Raw genomic sequence first — 15,649 nt, 5'->3', positions numbered from 1 at the left:
CAAACATTATCACCCTGTGCATATTTTGAAGCCTGTTCCACATCCCTGTCATCCACACCATTGGTGCAGGGACATGCTCAAATGGTCTGATGCACAGGGTGAACAGAATAGTGAGAAGTGTATATTACATTAGTTGTGTAAGAATAGTGAGAGAAGTGTATATTACATTAGTTGTGTGTGAATAGTGAGAGACGTCTATATTACATTAGTTGTGTACTGTTGACACACACCAGACATACCATGTAGTACAGGTTTAGCATGCATTGTTATATGTTCACAGTATGTGTCTCGGTAACAACCGTAACAGCATGTTGGTAATGATGCCCTGGTTCCCTTCTTATGGTCTACTTGCATGTGCCTACAGGTAGCACTGTTTGCAGTCTCCCATGTGTAACTGTGGAGTACTCACAGGCACATATGGCAATATCAGCATGCTATACCTAGCCTCAGCCTGACTGTTGGAAAGTCTAACATAACACAGATGTCCACACATATACTGATCCAGAAGCATGTGGGCAGTGTAATAGGCTACAGTGGCTAGAGACATGACATCCATACCAGGTCACATCACAGGTATGTTGACATGGTGCAGGGGTTGTACACAGTGGTCTGGCCAATGATAATGTTAGAGGCCACTTGATAGCATGAGGCCTCACTGTGTAGCAGTAATACCCTGTCACATTACAGGAACATGCTCACACTCACGGGGTTAACAACACTATAATGCACATCCCATAGTGTTGAGGTGAGGACCCATGCCTATGTGGTCATCACCATCACAGTACTGTGAACCCACATGATGCGACACAGTGAAAGAACACGTACAGGTAGACAGTGCGGCTGAGACTGATGGCATCAACAGGATAGTGGACTACATCACCATGAAGGGTTAGGGATCCTGTGTGCTCTGTATGGTAGCATACACCCTCACTCCATGCACCAGACAGCCATACATAACTACATACACACACTGTGGAGACCACACATGTCATACACATATGGATAGCTGATGTGTGTGATACACACACCACACCTGCCTATGTCATGCTTTCCACACTGCAGTATGTACAGATCTCTACAACAGTGTACAGGGGTGTGTAACAATTGGGATGTATTCCCCACCATATGTGGCATATATGGTCACACAAGCAATCACACATGGCAGTACTGTGAATAATACACCTGCTCTATGATGATACGTCTGACAGACATACAGCAGTATTGGCCGCATTATGTGTACCAACGCTACCTTCGGCAATTGTGCTGCTATATGCACACAGGAGGATGTAAGTGTTACAGGTGTCAAGTGATGTACTGTCGGTAACACCTGACCGCTGTGTAGGTTCTATGTCTCCACCATCAAGTAATGGTAACATAGCGTACTGTTTGCACATGTAATGGTAGGATGGCGTGTGACACCTGTGAGCCGTCCCCGGCAAACATCCATCTACACAGGTGGATCACCTCTTTATGTACACACATCCATCCATACCTGCTGTACATCCTACAATACTGTCAGTATGTCACCATATGCAGGTGTCAATGATGGTGCTGCATTGCAACTGTATGTTGTAGTTAGGCACAGATGAGTTACTTACATCAGCTACTGCACATGCATGGTAGCTGCATGCACATACATGTGTGTTGGTCCTACATGCCTGTCATGTAGCCATGTTTGTATGCATTGCAATTGGTGGACATGTGTGTTGACATACATAACACATGGACTGTTGTATGATATGATGGGTGTCATGCGTAACTAGTACAGAGGGGAATGTGTCCTCGGTCAACATTGCTGCCTCATGTACTGTTAGCATTCAACAGCCATGGACCCACCTTCCATTTGCGTGCGTATGATTGCTGTAGCTACTTGTCTGCACGGAGGACAGCAAAAGCTATGATATGTACATATGTGTTGTGTGTGTGGTCCATGCACATATCCACTGCAATTACATGTATGACATAGCCAAACATGTGTGTTCGTTGGTGTACAGCGACAGTCATCTGTCACAGCTGTGTAAGACCCAGGGCCCCTGGTATGTGTAGAACTGACCTGATTATGTACAGTGGTATCATTGCAATGCATAACACATGATGGAACCTTGTCAGTACATGTGTAGTCTGCACAGTTGCTGTAGACCTATGTACAGTCCACTGGTCATGAGTCACATGGTGTTGTGTTAATGTATGGCTGTGTATTGCTGGTCCAATGACATGGTGATGTCGGAGGGCTACATTGTAGATTGTGGTGTGTACCTCTGTGATATGCACCTGAGACATCTGTGATAGCTCCTGAGTGTGAACTGGTCAATACATGTGAGTGGCCTTCATGTACGTGGGGACAGTAATACCATACTGTGCCCTTCCGTGTTTAGAATCCTTGTGCATGCAAGATGGCCCTTTGCAACTGCTAAGTGTGTGAGCATGCCCAGTATGCCGTTGTGTAGATGGACACACAGTACATTCCAAACAGCGCACTTCCGTGTTTAGAATTTGTGTGCATGCATGCAGAATGGCCCTTTGCAACTGCTAAGTGTGTGAGCATGCCCAGTACGTCGTTGTGTAGATGGACACACAGTACATTCCAAACAGACATGTGATACTAAGTGTGTGGGCATGGCCATTGACATCCTGTATAGCGATGGTGGCCATCCAGGCAATAGATGTCCATTTTCAATGTCATGATGGATGCCTACATTGAACACACTGGTTGCTGTCTTGAAGGGTGTACTGTCTGTGGCACATCCCGTATCTATGTAGTGTTGTTGTAGTGCTCCGTAGATATTTGGTTGCCCCGATCACACCACTGCCATGTGTTTGTCTACGTCTACCTTGGGACAGTAATATGCTTTCAGACTGCTCACTCTCTATACATTCCCTATCGGCATCCTTGCCTTTGTGGATGATGTCACCCACCTAGAAGTATGCCTCTGGGTGTGCTGTGCTCAGTAATCTCAGTAGTGCGTTCTGTAAATGCGTAATTCTGTAGTGTGATAAGGTAGTTAGGTGTATGTTCGACTCCCAGTCCTGTCAAGTGTGTGTGTGTGTGTGTGTGTGTGTGTGTGTGTGTGTGTGTGTGTGTGTGTGTGTGTGTGTGTGTGTTTCCAGCTGCCTGGGGATACAGTAATGCTTTTAGATGGCTCACACCACATACATTCCCTAACGGCATCTTTGCCTTTGCGGATGATGTCACCCACCTAGAAGTATGCCTCTGGGAGTGCTGTGTTCAGTAATCTCGGTAGCGCGTTCTGTAAATGCGTCATGCTGTAGTGTGTTAGGGTAGTTAGGTGTATGTTCGACTCTCAGCCCTGCCAAGTGTGTGTGTGTGTGTGTGTGTGTGTGTGTGTGTGTGTGTGTGTGTGTGTGTGTGTGTGTGTGTTTGCGCGCATGCTCCCGTCTGCCTGGGGACTCAGTCTTGCTTTTAGATGCCGCACAACACAGCAGTTTGCTACCGACGTCTTTGCCTTTGCGGATGATGACACACACCTAGATGTCTGCCTCTGGGACTGCTGTGCTTAGTAATGTCAGTAGCGCGTTCTGTAAATGCGTCATGCTGTAGTGTGTTAGGGTAGTTAGGTGCATGTTCGACTCCCAGCCCTGCCAAGTGTATTTTTGTGTGTGTGTGTGTGTGTGTGTGTGTGTGTGTGTGTCTGTGTGTGTGTTTCCAGCTGCCTGACAACAGTACATTGCTTTGACAGTATTCATTCTCCATAACATCCGTGCAGAGTCTTTGCCTTTGATGCTGCTGTCTGCTGGCTAGACGTGTGCCTGTGTGAATCATGTGATCCACTGATCACGGTAGCGTGTTTTGTAACTGCGTAATGCTGTCATGTGGTACAATGTAGAGATATATGTATGTATATAGCTCTATATATATATATATATATATATATATATGTATGTATATATATATATATATATATATATATATATATATATATATATATTGTATATTGATATGTATGTTGGGATTATCACTCTTGACTGTGCTGCATTGTCTGTTGGTGAGCACCCTGGATGTATGTACATCTGCTATGGCTCTGTGATAGTGCACATACTGTGTGCTGTAGTGATCGTGGGTTATACATGTGTAGTGTCCAGTTATTGTGTTGCTGGGTATTGCACGGGCATTGGAAACAATGTTAGTGCAGCACCTTTGACTGGTCATATGCAGATCTCGGCAACAGTCAGCAGTGGTTATTACATTGGAGTGTGAGTATGGCTCATATTCATCTGTAGTAACTGTCAATTCTATGCACCCCAGGTTAACATTACAGACGCACGTTTATTCACAGGTTGTGGTACAGATCCCAGGACTGTATGTGTAGACATTGACAGGTGCAGGACTGGGTTGTGTTGGATGCATGGAGGGGTGTCCATGGCCAGTAATGGGGATCTATACAGCCTGGCAGGTGCGGTCTGTGACTGTCCCACAACCTCCTGTATATGGCTGACACATGCTGTACCTGTGTATATGCAGACACACACACTTACCACAAACAGCTACGGCCATCACATACACACACCCATTGCACCACCATTGGGCCATGCAATAACCATTGTCCCTCACACACACACACCTATGTGTACATTGGATGGCTCTATGACAGCTCTGGATATGTTAACACCACCCCCTGTGCATATGATGTCACCTGTGCCACCACCTGTGATGTGTAACATTGATGCAGGATCTGACTAACCTGGCGCTGCTGCACACAGTGGCTTTATTCCACTGTATTGATGTTAGCATGCTGTTAACACACAGTGTGTTACTTCCAGGTGTACTTCAGCAGGCCTGATGCATTGCAGCTATGACCATCACTGTGGCATAGTTTACAACACTGTTACCTCTGATGATGTTGTCTCCATCCATGTGCCGTTTCACTGATGTGTGTAGTATTGGCAGCATGTGTGTCTGTGTGTGCAGTACGTGTGTGATGTGTGTAGTACACATGCATACCTGCTTACAAATGCATACACGACATTACACAGACTTCATTCGTACACTAGCTTACTGGTTCTTCCACATGCGCACACGGGCTAACACGCGCGCACACATGCTTACACAGGCTTACTGGCACGCACGGGCGTAGACACACTGTGGGCAGGTTTGCATGTCACATCGGTGGTATCCATGGTGTACGTCGTCAATCTCCTGATGTTTTCTAGGATAGCTCATGACACGCCTCTTCCACTGAGTACTGACAGCACACATGTGACACTGCTCCGGTGAGGTTACAGTGTTTTGTACATACACACTCCTGTTGTCACCTATCTTCTACTCTAATAGTCCCCTTAACCTACACTACACTGTAGAGGCTTGGCCCATATGGCATGACATGTTGTGATTCACTATCCTCAGCCTCACTTGCCTCACATTGCCTATAAATGCTTCGTTACATCTCTGACAGTGCGCTTCCACACATAGGTACCAGTACGCAGTAGCCATGTTGTCTCCAGCTTGCCATTCATCTGCATGGCGTACTAACATTTATTTATTTTATTTATTTATTTGCAGTTGGTTTACCAGGATAGTCCATTAGGCCTAGAAGAACCCATTTTCAATGGAGTCCTGGGGAGAGAAGCTCCAAAAACAAAACCATAATTACAAACAAAATTACAATCAAAGCTTTTGTTACAGTATGTACAAAAGTACTAGTAGAAACATTGCATTTAAACATACAGTTTCTAAAACAAAAATGACAATAAAAGTTTTGGTTATACTAATTATAGATAAAATATTTCATTTAACAGAGACAATTTCTGCGATAAAAAGTGTCATCATTGTAAATCTAGAGTAGTTGTTTACACATGGATTGATTCCTGCCAAAACCATGTATGGTTAGTATGTTGATGTTCATGAACGCACTGCAACAACTTTCATATGACTGATAAATGAGTACACAGAGTAGGTAGAAGTAGGACGGGAGATGAGCAGTTGGGATTCAGATCAGGATGTATCACAACTTAACCAATGTTTGCAGTGAGACAGATAGTTGAGAGGAATCTAGAGATGAGAAGAGTCCAAGTGACTGTTCTTACATTTGAAGAAATCATATGACAAGGTCCCAAGGAGATGATTTGGGCAGTCCTGTGGTGGTTTGAAGTCCAAAAAACAGAAGCTAAGATTAGTGCAAACTATGTACAGGGGACCCAATTACTGAAGTATGAACATCTAGCTAAACCTACATTTTGTATATATATTATCCATATGTCTTGTTTTGAAGCACAGCTCGTTCTCGTGGCACTGTGCTACACTTCCACACCAGGGATCAGGGGAGGACAACAACTGTTTCTTTGATATCCAATGGACAAACCCGCCACTGGCCTTGGACTTGGACATTGGCATGCTTCTTTGACTGTATTCATACTGTATTTGCAGCTGTCATTGCTCCGTTTAGCAATGTGCAAAACGTTAGTCGCATAACATCCGGGTACATTTCTGCACATAACTCTGCTCTTGCACGGACAGCTTACTGTTTCATGTATTGCGTAATTACGTAGGGTTACCACCTGTCCCACTTTGCGAGGGACAGTCCCTCTGTGGGCAGTTGTGTCCTGACATGTAATTGTCAACTTGGCAAATGTCCTGAGAATTTAGGACAAACATATTTCTTATATTTTATGTGATAGTTGCATTAAACAGTTAATTCTGTATCTGAAATACCTGACTGTTATGAGAAACAGAATAAGCAACTAAAATGCTACAGAAATACGCTTTTCTGTAGGCAAAACAGCTATGTTCTGTCCTTTGTACTGGCCGTGGGTATGTGTCAGCCTGTACAGTCTGATGTCTGTACCACACATGTCCCACTTTGGCCATTTGTATGGGTGGCAACCCTACTGTGACAGTTGCGGTGAACACAGCATATTTTACAGGCCGACACATACCCACGGTCAGTTCGGCAGATAGAACTTACAGTTCTTGCCTATATCTAAGCTTATTCTTGTAACATTTCGGTATCTTATTCTGTTTGTTATGACATTTATGTATTATATGTCCAGTGAAATATGTTTAATGCGACTATTGCATGACTTCTATGGAGGAATTATGTCCTATATTCTCTGGACATTTGCCAGTTTTACATGTTTGTGTCAGGACACATCTGCCCACAGAGGGACTGTCGCTCGCAAAGTGGGACAGGTGGTAATCTTGGTCGACAGTACGGATCATGCTGTTCCTTTTGGCCTACATGTGTCCGTGTTGTTATGGCTCGTTTATATGCTCCTTCTGTTTTGTTTACATGAGTATGCTATTTCCTATCACATTTGGTATGTGAAATACGGACATACCTTTTGTATGTGACTATTGCATGGCTTGTGGGATATGATTCAGACATACGGTCACTACCTATATCTACATTTCTCCTCGTGTATTTTGTTATGGACACATCTGCACAGCTATGTTCCCTCCCTCATATTATGGGTCGGCTGGTGACCCTCTCCGTTGGACTGGACGTACCTACTGGCGGCGCGCTAACATCTGATACATGTCACTTCCACATGGTATAGCTATCAACACTATGTTGGACTACAGGCACATGGTTTTCCTGTCATTTGTTCATGGGTAGGGACTTGTTATTCCCTACCGTTAATTTGTGTTTGAGTCTTCATTTTCTGTTTGCAGGGACTCGGCTTTGCATACGTTTCAGTCTCCATGGACACTGATAGGTACGATTACTATTGCTGGCGGAATATAATATTCAGCAGTTTAGCTTGCTCCTCGAAAGCCGACATTGACACGCCTCCCTGCGCAACTTCGATACACCCCTTGCACTTGCACACATTTCCTACGCACGTGGTTGTGGCGGCTGCGTGCCTTCATTAATATGCATATGGCGCGACTACTCCACATCTACTCCACACGGCCGGCGCAAGCCTATGCCAGACTTGCACCGAGCTTCATGAATCCGGGGGCTGATCTTAAAGCAAATGAATTATTTTGTCCTGTATGCATATCAGCTGTTAAAGTTGTAATCCATCTAGATTTCACTTTAAGAGCCAATGTACGTCCAGGATTGAATGATGCTGTCAGTTTAAACCCAATTTTAAAAAAATAGGCAGCAGTTGTAATATGGTTCTATAAATATCTGATGAATGAATTTATGGATGATTGATTTGTTTTATTATTGTATATATATTTTATATATATTTCATGAGTTTTTCATATTATGAATTGTAGTCCAACATTTCTTATGCACTATGGTCATGTTCTAATTCATATTGCTTTAAATATCTTTAACCAATAGATTTTAACTTTTTAATAGCATACGTTACATGTACATATTTAATTTTGTTGTATAATGAATCTTTGCAAACCTGAAGAAGCTTTGGTGAAAGCTTGATGAGCTTGTTGTTTGGAACTATTGCTTGGAATTAAATGGTTTGAATTTTGTGGTGTTTTGGAGTATAAAAATAATATACTGGCATTTAGATGTTATCTTGCTTTCTACTCACTGGTGATTTCAGCTCTTCCTTGCTTGACTGGTGATTTTCTTGACTGAGTTTCTCTTCGTCAGTATGGTTGTGTTCTGTTTGGGACGCCGCCAAACACACACCTCATTTACTTAAGTCACCACAAAATGGCTGCATCTTCACCTTTGTTTACAGGAGTCCACCACTCTCATTCAGGTTCATCCATGTGGAGATAAAGTCCATACTAATTAAGAATGGATCGTTTCTATCTCCTGCTTCTGAATTAGATCACACATTAAGGGCCATCTTCAGCAGAAAATCAGTATAAATGACTTAAAATGATTACCATATAAGACCACTTATACCTTCATAATGAAGGAAGGTGGTATGCATCGAGATAAATAAGATGTGCATCCCTATGAGTGAATTTGAGTGGCTGTGATAGCTAATTTCCCTGGTGCTGAAATCTTGCATAATATTCAATGGAGAAAGAAAAAAAGCAGGTAACAACTGCCACACATTTTCAAAATGTGCTTTAACTGTTTCTGTGAAGGTTCCTGTTAACTTTATGATATACATATTAATCTGTGGCATATATGTGTTTCAAGCATATTTTACTTTAGAGAGCTTTTAGTTACAAGTTAGATTGTAATTGCCTTGCTTGTTTAAAAATTAAATTAGAATTGATGGATTTAATGTTTATTTGCTTCTATTACAGATGTACATCACAAGCACAATAAAAACCAAAAGCAGTCGACTAGCAAAACCAGTGCTATGTCTTGGGACGATCTGTGCAGCATTCCTAACAGGGCTAAACCGTGTCTCAGAATATCGAAATCACTGTTCTGATGTGATTGCTGGCTTTATCTTAGGCAGTGCTGTTGCGTTGTTTTTGGTAAGAGCATTGAAATATCATTTGAGTTATTTCTTATGGCCTAAATCAAATGCACTGTATTTTGTGTGGTTGATACAAGGACTACATAACCATAAAAACAGATGTTTGTAGAAAGAAAATATCTTGGTTTTTTTTTAGCAGGAATATTGTTTTCAGCAACTGCAGTGTCAGTTTTCTGCTTGTACCATAACACACATCATCTGTTTAAGATTCATATTCCACTTATACCATACTTCTAAATACAAAATGCTATTTTTGTCATGAATGTTTGAAAAAAATCTGTTTTAATAATGTCAGATGTTATATTTTTAAGATTAGAATCAGTATTCACCTTTTTTCCGGGAAACTTACTAATTATGCATTTTATGCATGTTGTGATGCTGAGAATGAATCTTTTTTTTCCTGAGAATACACTTTTTATGTAGATACATTGCAGTTATGGGATCCAAAGAAAAAGAGAGAGAGAGAGAGAAATAGTGAAAGATGAGTTAATCAATGGAGAGTGTATGACAGAGCCAAAAATGGAAGAAAGAGACAGGGAAAGCAGGCCGTAGTGTGTAGAGATACAGTCCACAGATACATAGACGCACTCTGCTGACTCCATCCTGTACGTTTCCATTATGGAGGATGATTAATAAGTAGGGTTTGTGGCCCATATATGTGGTGTACAAATGTACCCTGGTCTTTACATATTTTTGCACAGGAGTACATTGTACACAATGATATACAAAGCATTTTTCTGACCAGCTCATTCTCACCCCCTCCACAACACAACAGATGTACTGTACTGTGTAACAGAACAGACCAACACAGCACGGTAGTAGAGAACACCTATGTATCTTTGCTGTACTTCACTCCGTCATTGTGCTGACTGGAACTGGTAAAAATACCACAGTCATCGCCTTCTATAGCAAGGATTAGTGTCAGATTATAAGCAAAGAGAAAGGGATAGTGGAAACGTAAGTGAAAGACCTGCTCTGGTAGAGTATTTAGCTGAATGTATTACCCAAGCTGCTGTTTAAAATAATAATTAGTAGGGCATATAAAATATAGCATGATAACTACAAGAATCAATCAGAGGAGCTTAAAAAAGATTGGGAAGAGAGCCTTGAAAATCAATTTACAAGACAACAATGAAAGTACATATTTAGGATCTTTGTTTGGAAGTGTTTGCATAAGTATTTTTATACCTCAAGCAGACTTCAAAAAGGTTTACTCAGACAGCAAATATTGGAGGTGTTGTAGGGAAGAAAGAGGTAACTGGGAACATGTTTTGGGAGTATAATGAGTTAGCAGATATTAAAAATTCCCTAAGAGTACTCCTTCAGAAATTTTGGGTGAGCAAATGACTATAACTAAGGAAGTATTTTTTGAGCTGGGACACAGGATCTGAATTGCCTAGTTAAAGTATGGCCTTATTAAGTTTAATTCTGTTGGCTGTCAAAAAAGCAATTGCTAGAAAATGGAAATCAAAGTTTTATTTGAAGTATTGAATATTATAAAAGTCATAAACAAATAAGAGTGATCTTTAAAAAAGGGAAGGAACAAAATCAAATTCGAACCAGAGTCAAAGTAAAGCAGTTGCTTATAGAACCGAAGCTGATAAAAAAGAAAAAAAGAACAATACATGCTGAATAATTTTCAGGAGGAGGAGGAGGACTGAGGTTTAAGCTAAGACAGAAATTCAACAGCTTATATAATAAGGGACAGATAATAGTCACAAAGAAAGAAAAGATATGTGATACTGTATATAAATAAAACATGTTATTATGGTTTAATAAGTCAAGAAAAACGAGTAGGTACTTGTGTGCGAAGTGGGTACAAAATCCGTCACAGGCTTCCTGTAGTAAAAATCCAGTATCCAAATCAAGTCGATATAATACCAGTGTAAAATCAAGTCTGTTTATTAACATTCAACGAACAGAACATAAATAAAGATGAGCGCTTTCACTAAAACTTAGCTTCTTCAGATCTTATATAAAATGATATAATTCCACCCTTTATATAGTGCTAACACTTTTCGTTAATTGAGCAAACTGCAAACAATTAAGTAATTATATAAAAAAATCTGGGCTATGCTTAAAAATGCCATTTATAAGAGCTCAGAAACACTTCAGAAAAAATCATCAGCATCGACCATTAAGTGTAACAGTTCTTTTGTAACGTACATTCAAAACATAATGATAAATACATTTAAACATTGCATCAATAAAATTTTTATAAATATACCCAAGAAGCATCCAATAAAAAGTGTTCAAAGCTGGTTATATCATGTTATTTATGTACGAAGAATAAATATATGTATATATTAAAAATAAGTGTATGTTTATAACAGAAATGTGTGCGTATTTCTGATATCTGTAACGGGTGTATGTACATGCGTAACCACTATATGAATAAATTAATGCACGAATCTATATATAAAGTAAATATGATGTGATAGATCTGATAAATATAATACATGTAATGAGTATAATAAGTATGTATATAGTTAATCGAGATATATATGTTGATTTGTGTGTATAAGGTAAGTTAATAAATATATGCAAGTATGATAAATATAGTGAATGAAATAAATACAATATATACTATATGTATGTATAAATGAAGTATGATATGAAATATAATGTATATTAAAACTAAGCCCAAGATATATAAATATGTGATGTAAATATATATATATAAAATATGTGTATATAGGCACTGTATGTATATAAAATAGTATGTTAACAGATTAAATAATCTATGTATATAAATCTGTATATATAATGAATATATGAAACGTATGTATATATAACTGGAAATATATAATATATTCAATAAATATAAATGTATGCATCTATAAATAAATAAATAAATGTAATGTAAGAAAGATATATTTATATTATAAAATGTAGAGGAATATATATATAAATATTAAAGCTGGTCCTAGGTGGTGAAAATATGTAATGTAAATAATAAATATATGAAAGATATAAAATATATATGTATGGACACTATGTATATAGAAATTGATAAATAGTATACTGACTAATATATGAGTAATGAACGAATGTATGAGAAATGTGAAAAGCTTGACTAATGTAAAGTATATGTATAAAAGTAAAGTGTTGAAACAAATGGCAATGGGTATAGATGACAGCAATATGAGGATATAAAATTAAAGTTAATAAATGATAATAAATTAACCTATATGTGGCATCTATTATTTAATATGTCTGCGTTGTCTTAGGTATGGCTTGATCGAAGCGCTTTCATTCAGACCATAACCCTTGTCTGCTCTCAATAAAATTATCCAACCACTTTCTTTACCTTCTGTGTAGCATCTCACATTTCCTCCCCTTACATTTGGCATTATCACTTCTAGAACTCTGAATGTAAATGTATGATGGTCCCCTGCTTCTAAAACATGTTTTGCTAAAGCATTATTGATATTTTTCTTCCTAATGTTATAGCAGTGTTCCCTTATCCTATCTCGTAGGCACCGGTTAGTTTTGCCTACGTAGAAAGATGAACAAATGGAACACACTGCTAAATATACGACATGGCAGGTCATGCAATTGGCATTAACATTAATAATAAATTCTTTATTTGAGTCTGGATGTATGAAAATGGGATTAGTGTTTATTAGTGAACAAAAATTACAGTGACCACAAGGCTTAGTGAAGCTTGCAGTATTCGTGTCCCTCTTGGTTGTATTATAACATAAAATCCTTTTAAGATTCATCTTGTTCCTATACAGGAGCATTGGTTTCTCACCCACTATTTCCTTAATGTTATCATCAATTGTTAAAATATCCCAATATTTACTAATAATGGACCTGATCTCATTATTGTCTCTAGTAAAGTAAGTTGAGAATTTAACCTTATTTGAATTAATATTGGAATTCATATTTCCTGCAATAGCAGGTCCAAAATAAGGTGCACCTTTTGTTCCACGTACATCAGATGTTATCTGTAAATGTTCTTCAATTTCATTTAATTTATAACCTCTTGCCAATAGCTGGTTTTTCAAATCATTCAAATCTCTTTCTAGGCCTATGTCATTAGAATTCATTCTAGACATCCTTAGTGCCTGTCCTTTCATAATATTTTTAAAAACATATGTTGGATGCATGCTAGTTCTAAACAGTAACATGTTCCGATGGCAGCTCTTTCTAAAAATTCCTGTGTTAATAATCCCACACGGCAATTTCTCAATAAAAAGATCTAGGAATTCAATTTTGGTCATACTGTATTGTATTGTAAACTTAAGACACTCAGTTAAATGATTGATAACCAAAGTAAAATCTTGTAAATCATTCACATGTCCACTCCATAAAATAAATAAATCATCCACAAAGCGTCTATAAAATATCACATTGGATTTAAATAGAGGATCCTGAAATAGTATTACTTCCTCCCAGTATGCCAAAAACATGTTGGCGTAGCTATTGGCACATGGTGTGCCCATAGCTACGCCTTCACATTGTCTATAGATATTGCCATCAAACATAAAAGCATTATTTTCTAAAATTAGCTCAAGGAAGTGTATTATAAGGTCAATAAGAACGTCAGAATATTCACTGTGTTTCTTAAGATAGCATGCAACATATGTTAAACCTAGTTCGTTCGGAATTATTGTGAAAAGTGATTGTATGTCTAATGTAACCAACATTAGCTCATCTATAACTGTACAATCCTTTAATCTATCGTATAAATCTATTAAAAACTGTTTCGAATCTCATAATACATATTGATTATTATTTAAAATGCATCTCAGGTGTTTTTCAATAAAAACTGAAATATGCTCAGTCACCCATTCTTTCCCTGAGACTATAGGTCTCATTGGTGGGTCAGTATAGCTCTTATGAATTTTTGGTAGGCCCTGTATAATAGGGATGGTGGGTGTATGTATATACAAATAATCATAGAGATTCTTATCAATCAGACCACTTTTAAAGATGTCAGTTAAAACATCGTGCACATAAACGCACATGTTATTAATGGATGTCATGCATTCATTGACATAAAATCTATCTTGTAGCATCATATTCATTTTATATATGTAATGTTCAGTGTCTAAAATCACTATTCCTGACCCTTTGTCTGCTGGTCTGATGGTAACATCGGAATCATTTTTCAATTTGTTTAAACTAGCTCTCTCATTGTGAGTTAAATTATCAAATCTTCTCTTATTCTTTGGACCATATTCCTTTTTGTTATTATAAAATTTATGGAATTCCTCTTCAGTTAATTTAAAATAAGTTTCAACCAAAGGATGGTTACTTGGTATAAAATCACTCAAGTTTTTAAAATTAAAGGGTTTCGTATCATTAGTACATGAAGTAAGCGTCTCAGCTTCATCTTTAGATTCAAACAAATATTTTAACATTAAATTACGACAAAACACTTTGAGATCCATAACTGTATCAATAACACAGCTATTAGTATGCGGTATAAAATTCAATCCTTTATTCAGGAGTTTAATATCACTCTCTGCTAGTTCTTTGTTGGACAAATTAAAAATTAATCCTTGTGGTTGTTGTTCCACATTTTCTTTATGGTTGTATGATAGAGAGGTTCCCCTGACATTTTTCTCTTTTGTCTCCCTCTGCTCATTGACCTGGATCTCCTTTGGCCTTTGTCCTGACGTATGGCTAAAGGGAAGGATAAATCAATACCTGATCCTGTAGTATTAACTTTATCCTTTGTTTTTGGTTTTACAACCGGTGTAATTATAGTTTTGTCTTTAGTATTGGTATTAGCAATACTAACACTAGGATATAAATTCTGATTATTAACAGCGCCTTCATGTGTCAGATGTATAACATCTGACGAATCATTGCAAACATTACTTGTATCATTCTCAAGTGTTATATTGTTATCTGGTAAAACTGATAGATGGCTGCTCAAGACACTACAGGGATTCACTGCACCATTTGTAATCTGCCATTGGAGGGAGCTTACCAGCATCAATGTGTTGGGTGGGGCATGTTTAGTCGAAGAAGTAAGTTTGCCTGCACAACTTAGGAACTCTGTTGCTGGTATTTTCTTTCTACGCAATGAAGGAGTTTTTTTTTTTTTTTTGTCACTGTTAATATGTTGGCCAGTGCTGTATACTGACCACCATTTGAGGGGGAAGAGGGAGAGTTCTTTTCAGTTCACTTTATCTGTCTCTCTGTCTCTCTCTCTCTCTCTCTCTCTCTCTCTCTCTCTCCTGGATTGATATGCAGTGTATCTGCGTACCAAAACTCTTAGCAATTCATAAATTGCTATGTTGCCAAGAGCACCAACATTGTATTGTACATGGCTGTTTTCCCACTGTTTCATAGACTGCTACTAGGCATGCTATCTAGA

The 15,649-nt window shown here is 38.6% G+C and overlaps 1 protein-coding gene across 2 annotated transcripts in view; it reads left to right on the top strand.

Moving 5' to 3' along the window:
- PLPPR1 (phospholipid phosphatase related 1) overlaps positions 1-15,649 on the top strand; it is a 2,199,975-nt gene that overhangs the window by 1,999,468 nt on the left and 184,858 nt on the right. For both annotated transcript variants that reach the window (XM_044068258.1, XR_006364450.1), the window contains exon 8: positions 9,134-9,310. In XM_044068258.1, coding sequence (XP_043924193.1) covers positions 9,134-9,310 — 177 coding nt within the window. The remainder of the gene's footprint in view (positions 1-9,133; positions 9,311-15,649) is intronic.

The sequence above is a fragment of the Protopterus annectens genome, chromosome 4.part0 (assembly GCF_019279795.1).
Source record: "Protopterus annectens isolate FY-2018-M chromosome 4.part0, PAN1.0, whole genome shotgun sequence".
NCBI lineage: Eukaryota > Metazoa > Chordata > Ceratodontiformes > Protopteridae > Protopterus > Protopterus annectens.
This window is presented reverse-complemented; position numbering and strand designations above follow the sequence as displayed.